General features: G+C 35.4%; 1 protein-coding gene and 1 pseudogene across 9 annotated transcripts in view; one reads left to right on the top strand and one right to left on the bottom strand.

Annotated features, from left to right (window-relative positions):
* TC2N (tandem C2 domains, nuclear) overlaps nucleotides 1–12,283 on the bottom strand; it is a 42,846-nt gene that overhangs the window by 15,872 nt on the left and 14,691 nt on the right. For 4 of the 9 annotated variants that reach the window (XM_086363214.1, XM_086363213.1, XM_086363215.1 and 1 more), the window contains exons 3-8: nucleotides 11,927–12,160; nucleotides 4,074–4,241; nucleotides 2,629–2,720; nucleotides 1,483–1,558; nucleotides 622–722; nucleotides 118–234 (exon numbers count right to left, since the gene is read on the bottom strand). In XM_086363214.1, the coding sequence (XP_086219340.1) occupies nucleotides 118–234; nucleotides 622–722; nucleotides 1,483–1,558; nucleotides 2,629–2,720; nucleotides 4,074–4,241; nucleotides 11,927–12,160 (788 nt within the window). The remainder of the gene's footprint in view (nucleotides 1–117; nucleotides 235–621; nucleotides 723–1,482; nucleotides 1,559–2,628; nucleotides 2,721–4,073; nucleotides 4,242–11,926; nucleotides 12,161–12,283) is intronic. The other 5 variants (XM_086363219.1, XM_086363218.1, XM_086363220.1 and 2 more) reach the window with 2 other exon arrangements.
* Nucleotides 10,302–10,670, top strand: LOC147349128 (ribosomal biogenesis factor pseudogene; annotated as a pseudogene).

Genomic DNA, 12,283 nt, shown 5'->3' with positions numbered 1-12,283 from the left:
CAAGGCATACATAATTTGTAGTTTCCACAAAATAAAACACTTTCATATTCTAATTCTTTACATAGGTTAAAGTGACAAACATGAGGAAAACATAAAAAGATACTGAAACACACTTACATTAGAGCCTTCCTTGACTGAAGATTTGAAATGCACTGGTTTGGGCAATGTTAGTATTCCTTTTACAGAAATAGTAGGAGTATCTCCATACCTAGAGGGCCAACTTAAATCTCTGCACTAAAAAAAAAATTATAGTTTGAGTTTTACAAAGGACTCTGACAATTCAAATATTTGATACGTTTCTTGAGTTAATGACAAATAAAACTATAAAAGTAAACTTTAATCTACTGAGATCTTTTGTTTCATCTCCACTAAAATAATCTGACAATTAATGTTCTACACATCATATCAATTTCCCTCTTGAGGAAAACATGTTTTAATCATATCTAAAGATTTTCTTTAGATTCTTTATTAAATACTATTTTCTGCAAAATACTATAGAACCCTAAATTCCAAAGAAGATATTGACCCATTCTTCTGAAGATAGCAACAGTAGATGCTTATAGTTTACACCCCTATTATTCAATTTTGTAAGAAAAGTTGGTATTAGCTATATTAACTTACCTGTAAAACTGTGATCCAGATCTGCTCTACTGAAGAATTATAAAACACTTTCACATTTAATCTCCCCCAGTCTCTTTCATCTCCTGATAGAGTAATTGTGTCTGAATTGTAAATGGACAAAGAGGTTTCAATTACTATGCAATCCTTCCAACCCAACTGAGCTTTTTACTGTGCTCAGTCACCCAGTCCTGTCCAACTCTTTGGGACCCCTCCAGGCTCTTCTGTTCATGACATTTCCAGCCAAGAATACTGGAGTGGGTTGCCATTCCCTCCTCCAGGGGATCTTCCTGACTCAGGGATCAAACCTGCCTCTCCTGCATTTCCTGCTCTGGCAAGCAGATTCTTTACTACCGCTCTATCTGGGAAGCCCAATTGAACTTTGATACAATCCAATTTTAAGAGCACAACTGAAAAATGCTATAATTATTTTTTAAAGTTGTCAGTTTATTAAGTTTAAAGGCATTTAACTTCAATGCCTTTACTGAAGTGCTGGTAGAAGACATACCATAAAAAAAATAACTGGCTTAAAAACTAAACCAAATTATAACCCAAAGAATTTAAGTTAAAACTAAGAAAACCTTTCCCAAATAACATTGACACGGTTTTAATACTGAATGCTTCTAGAAATTCCCTCACTAATATACTTTAAAACAAACAAAAGATATTTAATTTTAAAAATGCCTTTATGCCTGAACATTGAAAAATACATCCTCTGATCTGAGTATTCATATGCAGATAACACTGCCAATATGGATAAAATCATCTAAACTTTTCTTAAAACCTTATCATAAATATATTCAAATTAGTATTGGGTAGAAATAATTCCCTTAAGAATATAAAGTAGAATGATTTATTCCTTACCCAGGCTTCTGTTACTCCCCTGAGAATTTTTCCTCGAAGAAGAACTACTAGGCACACTGGACAATGAATCATGTCTCTACAGATAAAATTCATTTTTAGTCAGATGTTACATATCAGATGTTAAGGATTCTGAAACGTATGCCTTAGCACCCACTCTAGTATCAAACTGAGTGCTAACCATTCTGACAGTGTTACTGCTCAGAATTTTCCACTTTTAGACAGGAGAGAGGGAAAAAGTTTTCTTTATGTGTGTTAATCAGGAAAATCTTAAATCTCTTACTAGGTAATACATGGCAAAGGCTTTGCTGTTTTTGGTTTGGTTTTGTAATAAAGAGGAAGAGATTACTGTTTATATTTCCTACTTGGAAGTACTAAGTCAGAATATATTAATATTTGGAAGTGCCCTATTACCAAAAAACCTATAAAGCAGTAGTTAGCAATGCACAGTCCCCTGGGCCAGCAGTATCAGCATCACCTGGGAACCTGGTAGAAATACAAATTCAGGCCCCAGTGCAGAGCTATTGAATAAAAAATTCTGGTGGTGAGGGCTGGCAATCTGTATTTTAACAAGTTCTTCTAACAATTCTGATGCACATTAAAAAAAAATGGTGCTATAAAGAACTAATTCTACAAAAAATTAACTCAATTGAGGATGATTAAGAATATATTTCCATTTTAACATATGCACATACATTCACACGGAAAAAGGCCCACAAGTATGTATTTTCAAAATTCTCAATTCTACTTCAAAAATAGAATACTGTGTTAATATTAATAAAGTTCTATATCTCAACAGAAATACTAATATTTACTAACCAGGTAGTTATATTCAACAAGGAAAATTAAATCAATAAGCATTTTTAAGTATACCATTTTAAATTCCAATTGCCTTAAGACTGCCTCAGTGCATACCATAAGAAAGTAAAATTCATTTTTTAAAAAAAAGAGAGAAAAACTACTCTTTTAGTATTTAGCTGAAAGCTTCCTGAAATAATACACATGGGAAATGCCAAGTGTTTATTCTTTAGATATTAGAATAGAAATGTCTACAAAAGATACATAACATGTTGTTCCTAATGAAACATATCTGAATTTTAGCATGAAAATAAATTATTGCTTATAATTAAATTCACATAAATTATTTACCTGAATGAACCGCTGAGATGAACTTGTAAGATCAAACATAGACTTGCTTAGCCCAGGGGAACTGGGAAGTCTATTGGTCCTTAAGTCACAAACTACAAAGGGACATGAGAAAATTACTTATTTTTATAGTAAAGAAGAAGAAACACTAGAAGTCTACTTAATTACCATGAACTAAATTCTATAGGAGAAATAGCATAAACATGTGACGGTTTAGTTGCTAGGTCATGTCTGACTCCTGCAACGCCATGGATCGTAGCCCGCCAAGGCTCCTCTGTCCATGGGATTTCCCAGGCAAGAATACTGGAGTGGATTGCTACTTCCTTCTCCAAGGGGATCTTCCCAACCCAGGGATAGAACCGAACCCACATCTCCTGCATGCAGACAGATTCCTTAACGCTGAGCCACCAGGCAAGCATAATATATGAAAATCTACTTAAGAGACAAAGCCTTCCAATGAAGTTTAAAAAGTTGTTTTTCAATTATTTCACTTTTGTTTGAAACAGGAACCAACACAAATCAAACAACACATTTCTACAACCACATCAAATATCAACCATGAAAAATTCGTTCTTTTTGCTTACATCATCTGATTCTTCATCCAGAAGAATAATCTAAGAGGATGTAAGTCATCTGTTCTAACAGCAATTCAACCATTTAATGAGCACTTATTATATTAAAAATATCAATATTGAATTCCACGTACTGTTATATTTCTAGTCTGTATTTCTAGTATCCTTTCTAAACTATAAGATCCTTGAAGAATGAAACTCTGAATAATAATTGTATAGCCTAGCACAGTGCTGAAATAAATATTTAAATAAGTACTTCTACTTTATTTTCAGTACCTCACCCTGAATTTAGTGGTTGAGAGAGCTACATATATTTTTTTAAAAAACAGTGAAAATTTTGTGGGTCAGATATGTACAAGATAGTCCATAATTGATACAGTCTCAAATAGTAAACTAAAAAAGTTTGGTAATCACTTAGGCATTTTCTATTTTTTTTTTTTGTTTACATTTCTAATCTCATCATTAGTTTCTAAATTTCTCACTTTCACTGAGTAGAACAGAAAATAAATACAGTTAGTAAATTCTTGTTGTAGATATGAATGGATAGATGGTATATAAAATATGTATAAAATCTAAATATTTCTTTAAAAATAGGACAAACAAAACGGAACTTAGAACTAACAATATACAGAACTCATTAATCTTTCAATTTTTACATGAGATATAAACCATAGAGAAGTTATGATGTGACTTAATCAGATCAATTCTGAAGCCAGCTTTTCTCTTTATTTTTAAATTGTTTTTCATTTCATTTCATTCATTAAATTGTTTTTCATTATAAGATTAATCATTTCTTCCAGAATCTTAGATTTAATTTGATTTCTACATTTGTTAAAGAGAAAAGACAAAGAGGAAAAACAAAATTTTTTTTTGTACCCGATCCATATAGTCTTGTTGCTTCAGAACGAGGAGGAAAGCGCCGGCTCAAATCAGGTGACACGTGCTGGTACTTGTAGAATGGATTATATACATCATAGCTGGGTCCATGCTGAGCTGAACTGGAAAGTTCTGCCTTTCTGTCTCCAAATGATGCTCTGGCAGATCCTGAAAACAAGTATTTCTAAAATTTTACAACATCCTTTTCTTGGAATTATTAGCTAACAACTGGTGTACCCAAGGCAAAGGGGGAAAAAAACTTACTAACCTATAACAAAAGAATATATATACAATATGTAATTTCACTTATATAAAGGTCAGAAACAGAAAAAACTAAGCCACAATATTTAGGGATATGTGCTTAGGTGTTAAAAAAGTAAAATCAGCAAGAAAATATGATTGTAATAACTGGAGTGACTGAAAAGGGGGAAGATGGAAGCTTTTGCTTTGCTGGTAATACTCTCTTTCTTTACTTGAGTGGTGACCATACATCCATTTTACTTTTATATTTTACATATATCTATTTTATTTTATAATAAATCACAAATAATTTGTTTTGTTCCTTTTGTCTATGTACATCTGACAATTTTAAAAGTGTAAAACAATAGATCACATTCCTTTCAAAGTTAAGACTTACATTAGAATTAATAGACATAAAATTTTTAAATGTTTAAATCATCACCATCTTTTAATTATTTTCTAAAATGGAAACCACAGTATAAACAAATATTTTCTGAATTAAGCTGAACAATAAAACAGGTGGCTTCACACTGAGTTCAGAAAAGAAAAATAACATATTTGGTTTTAAAGTGAGATCTTATCCTTATACTCTGGTTCAAATAACTATATGCACAATCCAAGCCCTGTACATAGGCAGAGGGGTGCCAAGAGGGAGGTGTGATCTCAGAGAGCCTTATAAGAAGCCTGTAAACCGTATAGGCCAACAGTTAAATCATTCAGCACATAAACACTACTACAAAAGTCTGTTTATGGTAACAAGAACAGCACTGTCAACAGGAGTAGCATAAAGATGACTCTCTACCTTTATACGCTATCCCTAAAAATGAATATTCTTATTTCATTTTTCCTTTATAAGTCAATAAAGAATTCCAATTTTCCTCTTAAAAAGATATTATATTTAAAGTTTCAAGATTAATAACTCAATTTACAGAACCACAGTGCTATAGAACTAAATGTAAAGTAGCACAACTGCTTATACCTCTCAAAAGCCCAATTAAAAATTTCAGGATTTATTCAAATGCATTCTCTTAATGGATAGACATGTCATAAAGCAAATATAGTAAAATATTAATAATCAATCTCTATTATCCAAGCAGTAAGCTGCAGTTAAAATCAGATCCAACAGCAAGTACGTAATGCAATGTAACAAATGTCAAATATCTGAAACATGATTTTAGTCATTATTGATAGTGGTCCACCCTATCTTCTCAAAATCTCTGTATCAGCCCAGCACTCACACAATCATACATACATATAAGAGATACATATTTGATTTCTATAATTAGGCACCAAAAGTGCTTTATTGACTCATTAAATAAAGTAATTTTCTTTCCAATATGCTAAAAATCAGGTGGATTTATCACATCTTCATTGAGCCTATAATTTCAGTGTAAACCAATTTCTCACTCATCCAACTGGAAAGTAATTTTTTCTAGCAATACAATGAAAAAAAAAAAAAGACAAAAGAAAAACTACCACATACTGTCAGGTAGGTATTTCTTACTTAGCTTCTGATAATGAAAATAATACATAAAATACCCTAATGTCTAAGAATAGAGAATTTATTAAATAAATTTTATAGTACTTTCATATGATTTATCCTTTACTATTGAGCCATTAAAAATTTCATGATATATGATATGAATAAAACAGATTACAAAGCCATTTATATGGTTTACTCCCAATGCTGTTAACAAGTACAAGAGAAAGATCAACTGATCAGGGTATATTGTAAATCAGAACTTTTAGGTTGTTTTGGAGAGACAATGCTGATATGTGCAAAGCAGGGTATCAAAGCTGATATGTGCTAAGCCAGGCTCAGGGTTCATCTTTCCTTGCTTCTTTAAAAAAAATTATCACTTCTGCCAGACCCAACTCTCCTGTGCATGCACAGTGTTAAGTCGCTTCAGTTCAGTTCAGTTCAGCTGCTCAGTCATGTCCGACTCTTTGCAACCCCATGAATTTCAGCACGCCAGGCCTCCCAGTCCATCACCAACTCCTGGATTTCACCCAAACTCATGCCCATCGAGTTGGTGATGCCATCCAGCCATCTCATCCTCTGTCGTCCCCTTCTCCTCCTGCCCCCAATCCCTCCCAGCATCAGAGTCTTTTCCAATGAGTCAACTCTTCGCATGAGGTGGCCAAAGTATTGGAGTTTCAGCTTTAGCATGAGTCCTTCCAATGAACACCCAGGACTGATCTCCTTTAGAATGGACTGGTTGGATCTCCTTGCAGTCCAAGGGACTCTCAAGAGTCTTCTCCAACACCACAGTTCAAAAGCATCATTTCTTCAGTGCTCAGCTTTCTTCACAGTCCAATTTTCACATCCATACATGACCACTGAAAAAACCATAGCCTTGACTAGACAAACTTTGTTGGCAAAGTAATGTCTTTGCTTTTGAATATGCTATCTAGGTTGGTCATAACTTTCCTTCCAAGGAGTAAGCGTCTTTTAATTTCATGGCTGCAATCACCATCTGCAGTGATTTTGGAGCCCAAAAAAATAAAGTCTGACACTGTTTCCACTGTTTCCCCATCTATTTCCCATGAAGTGGTGGGATCGGATGCCATGATCTTAGTTTTCTGAATGTTGAGCTTTAAGCCAACTTTTTCACTCTCCTCTTTCACCTTCATCAAGAGGCTTTTTAGTTCCTCTTCACTTTCTGCCATAAGGGTGGTGTCACCTGCATATCTGAGGTTATTGATATTTCTCCCGGCAATCTTGATTCCAGCTTGTGCTTCTTCCAGTCCAGCATTTCTCATGATGTACTCTGCATATAAGTTAAATAAGCAGGATGACAATATACAGCCTTGACGTATTTCTTTTCCTGTTTGGAACCAGTCTGTTGTTCCATGTCCAGTTCTAACTGTTGCTTCCTGACCTGCATATAGGTTTCTCAAGAGGCAGGTCAGGTGGTCTGGTATTCCCATCTCTTTCAGAATTTTCAATAGTTTATTGTGATCCACACAGTCAAAGGCTTTGGCATAGTCAAGAAAGCAGAAATAGATGTTTTTCTGGAACTCTCTTGCTTTTTCCATGATCCAGCGGATGTTGGCAATTTGATCTCTGGTTCCTCTGCCTTTTCTAAAATCAGCTTGAACATTTGAAAGTTCACGGTTCACATATTGCTGAAACCTGGCTTGGAGAATTTTGAGCATTACTTTACTAGCGTGTGAGATGAGTGCAATTGTGCAGTAGTTTGAGCATTGTTTGGCATTGCCTTTCTTTGGGATTGGAATGAAAACTGACCTTTTCCAGTCCTATGGCCACTGCTGAGTTTTCCAAATTTGCTGGCATATTGAGTGCAGCACTTTCACAGCATCATCTTTCAGGATTTGGAATAGCTCAACTGGAATTCCATCACCTCCACTAGCTTTGTTCATAGTGATACTTTCTAAGGCCCACTTGACTTCACATTCCAGGATGTCTGGCTCTAGGTGAATGATCACACCATCATGATTATCTGGGTCATGAAGATCTTTTTTGTACAGTTCTTCTTTGTATTCTTGCCACCTTTTCTTAATAGCTTCTGCTTCTGTTAGGTCCATACCATTTCTGTCCTTTATCGAGCCCATCTTAGCATAAAATGTTCCCTTGGTATCTCTAATTTTCTTGAAGAGATCTCTAGTCTTTCCCATTCTCTTGTTTTCCTCTATTTCTTTGCACTGATCACTGAGGAAGGCTTTCTTATCTCTCCTTGCTATTCTTTGGAACTCTGCATTCAGATGCTTATATCATTCCTTTTCTCCTATGCTTTTCACTTCTCTTCTTTTCAAAGCTATTTGTAAGGCCTTCCCAGACAGCCAGTTTGCTTTTTTGCATTTCTTTTCCATGGGGATGGTCTTGATCCCTGTCTCCTATACAGTATCATGAACCTCCGTCCATAGTTCATCAGGCACTCTATCTATCAGATCTAGTCCCTTAAATCTATTTCTAACTTCCACTGTATAATCATAAGGGATTTGATATAGGTCATACCTGAATGGTCTAGTGGTTTTCCCTACTTTCTTCAATTTAAGTCTGAATCTGGCACTAAGGAGTTCACGATCTGAGTCAGTCAGCTCCCAGTCTTGTTTTTTCTGACTGTATAGAGCTTCTCCATCTTTGGCTACAAGAATATAATTAATCTGATTTCGGTGTTGACCATCTGGTGATGTCCATGTGTAGAGTCTTCTCTTGTGTTGTTGGAAGAGGGTGTTTGCTATGACCAGTGTGTTCTCTTGGCAAAACTCTATTAGCCTTTGCCCTGCTTCATTCTATATTCCAAGGCCAAATTTGCCTGTTACTCCAGGTGTTTCTTGACTTCCTACTTTTGCATTCCAGTTCCCTATAATGAAAAGGACATCTCTTTTGGGTGTTAGTTCTAAAAGGTCTTGTAGGTCTTCATAGAACCATTCAACTTCAGCTTCTTCAGCATTACTGGTTGGGGCATAGGCTTGGATTACTGTGATATTGAATGGTTTGCCTTAGAAACGAACAGAGATCATTCTGTCGTTTTGGAGATCACATCCAAGTACTGCATTTCAGACTCTTTAGTTGACCATGATGGCTACCCCATTTCTTCTAAGGGATTCCTGCCCACAGTAGTAGATATAATGGTCATCTGAGTTAAATTCACCCATTCCAGTCCATTTTAGTTTGCTGATTCCTAGAATGTCAACGTTCACTCTTGCCATCTCCTGTTTGACTACTTCCAATTTGCCTCGATTCATGGACCTAACATTCCAGTTTCCTATGCAATATTGCTCTTTACAGCATCAGACCTTAAGTCGCTTCAGTCATGTCCAAATCTTTGTGACCGTATGGACTGCAGTCCTCCAGGTTCCTCTGTCCATGGGATTCTCCAGGCAAGAATACTGGAGTGGGTTGCTATGCCCTCCTCCAGGGGATTTTCTCAACCTAGGGATTAAACCTGCATCTCTTAGGTCACCTGGATTAGGCAGGCAGGTTCTTGACCACTACCACCACCTGGGAAGTCCAACTCTCCTCTAGATAACTATAATAACCAATCAAAACAAACAAACAAAATACCCTGAAGGCACTAGAGTGTGAAAAAAAAAAGTAGTAAGGATTCTAAACAGCACTTTAGGACAAAGGGGAATGGACACCCGTTTTTTAATGACTTTTAGCCTTTGGGCAGGCCAAAATTGGCACTGTATTGGGGGGTGGGGGGAGGGCAGATAAAATTCCAGTAGAAAATCCAGTGTTTCTGGCCTGAAGAACATAAAGCAGAGTATAGAGCAACCACAGCTACTAGAAATAAGGTGGAAATCTTGAAGAGGAGAAAACCCCAAATTCTGTGACTAAAAGTCTGCTCAAATATCTGGCTGATCCCTGAACCACACATGTGTGATACAGGCTCCCAATAAGGATTAAAAAAAAAAAAAAAGTACTAAGCTCGGATAGCAGCTGCCACCAAAGGCACAGAATCTGCCACACAGTACAACCAGGTTAATTAACTGCTGAAGTTAAGGAAGGAGGAAGGAAAGGACGAAAGGAGGAAGGGAAGGAAGGGGGAAAAAAAAACTGTCAAGAGTAATATAACAGATTCCAGAGTCTCCACAACATGACATCCAATGTCCAGAATACAATCCAAAATCACTCCACATACAAAGAAATGGGACTCATTCTCAAAAAAGGACAATCCACAGAATTCAAATCTGGAAGACCCAGATGTTAGAATAGTACACAAAGATGTTAAAACTCAAAGAAATAAAAGAAAATAGGTTCATGATTACTGGGGATGGGGGCAGAAACCACAGAAAAATAGAAACTATGAAAAGAAGAATCAAATGTAAATATTACAACGGAAAAATATATCTAAAATTAAAAACTCACTGGACGGGCTTAATGGCTGAAAGGAAATAATGGAGGAGAGACAGTGAACTTGAAAATAGGTCAATATTACCAAACCTTAAGAATACAGAGGAGATGCGTGCATATGGCGTCACCTGGAACTTGAACAGCTGCACGAGGCTATCAGAGACGATGGCCAAGAACAAACTAAGAGGGCAGAAGTCCAGGAACATTCCAAATAGCCAGCCAAAAAAGCTTTAAGGTTAAAAATAAAGCAAAACCAGCTCCCACTAATCTTAACAAGATAAATACTGTGAATGATGAAAAGCTAATAGAGTGAGTAAACCTTTCGGAGATATACAAAAGGAACTTGCACACTTCTTAAAAGGCTTTTCACTTGAACCTCTGCAGAAACAGCTGATTGCTCAGCAGTGTCATGAAAGCAAACCAGCTAATGTTGATGAAACTATAAGATTAGTGGTTCAGTTGTAACACACTGATGATGCATCAAATTGCCCCAAAAGAACAACAAATTAAACGTTTTACATTAAAAAAAAAAATAGAGAGGAGGAAAAAAATTGGGGGAAAAAAGAAGCTTCATAGACAAATAAGACAATATCACACGGTCCAACATATGTGTAATTGGTATTCCGTAAGGAGAGAGAAAGGATGGGGCAGAAAAAGTACTTAGAGAAATATTATAGATCTTGACAGGAGGTTGGATCACATTGGTATACACATTTGTCAAAACTCAACAAACATACACTTACAATGTGGGCAGTTAATTCTGTTTAAAGTTTATGTCAAAAGAAGGAAACTATAAATAACTGAACTCTAGTAAATGATATATATATACTTGAATATTTAGAGAGAAGTGTACTGATGTCTACAATTTACTCTGAAATGCATTCGCCCCCTACCCTCAAAAGAATTACTAATGGTTAAGGAAATGGATAGATAGATATGTGATAAAGTATATATAGTAAAAGTGTTAATGACAGAATCTATATGGTAGATATACAGGCATTCACCATTAAGTTCTTTCAATTATTCTGCATGTTTGAAAATTTCCATAATAAAATTTTTAGGGAAATAAACCATTGTGACTGTTTCAATGAACTAAAACAAACTATTTCTAAAATACAAGTTACATGTTGCTTCCTTTTATCTTCCTTAGTCCATTGGCCTCTAGAATATCAGCCAAAATTCAACCAATGAATCTACCTCATTCAAGTGGCTGTTTAGATTGGGAAGCGTTTTTAGACTGAGAAGTATAATAATGAAAAAGAAGGGAAGGGAGGAACACTACTTCATTGCTTCCTCATTTCTCTTTACACTAAAATTTAGAACATAATATTTCCTATATTATTGACCAAAACGAGAATAATTTCTCTATTTTTTCTTTCTAAATGTGTGAAGGATTAACTGACATATTACAATTATATTACTCCTTTAAATAAGAATACTAGAGTGGGTTGTCATACCCTCCTCCAGAGGATCTTCCCGACCCAAGGATCAAACCCCATCTCCTGCATTGTCAGGTGGGTTCTTTACCACTAGTGCCACCTGCAAAGCCCTAAAAAAAGGCCAATTCTACACACAAATGTGTCAGATATCATAATGGGACTTTTCAAAAACACTGTGCACTGAATTCCTCTATAGGAGAAGCAAGACATTTTAAAAAATGAAATGTCAAATTTGTACACAAAGATATTTTATATCTTTATATATATATAAAAGAGCAAATTAAATAACAGCAATAACAACATTTAAATGCTGCATGTTGATTTTTAAATCCTGCCATTTGATTGTTTACCTTCTAGTTCTTCCAACTGTGAAGGAGTTCCTTGCATCCTGGGCTGAATATAAGATAACTTAAACCTGGGCACCACAAATGGTACTTCTTTGCCATCAGATGGTAACTTGGAAAGTAAATAATCCTCAGTACAGCCAACCTGAGGCTTTACAGAAACAGAAGTCAATGGGGGTATAGAGATAGTAGTATTTTGACTATGTGATACTGCTGCTTTAAAGTCTCTTTCCACAGATACTGCATAGAAAAGAAGAGAAAAGAAAAGAAAAAATTACAAATATGCATGGAGATTTATGCATATAATAATCTAAACCTAATATGCTTTGGTACTTATTTAACCATTTTAAAAGAAACTGTTGA

This window comes from Bos grunniens, chromosome 21 (assembly GCF_055505025.1).
Source record: "Bos grunniens cultivar Pamir isolate PY7600 chromosome 21, Bosgru_T2T1.0, whole genome shotgun sequence".
Classification (NCBI taxonomy): Eukaryota; Metazoa; Chordata; class Mammalia; order Artiodactyla; family Bovidae; genus Bos; species Bos grunniens.
Note: the sequence above shows the minus strand (reverse complement) of the source record. Positions and strands in the feature narration are given on the sequence as shown.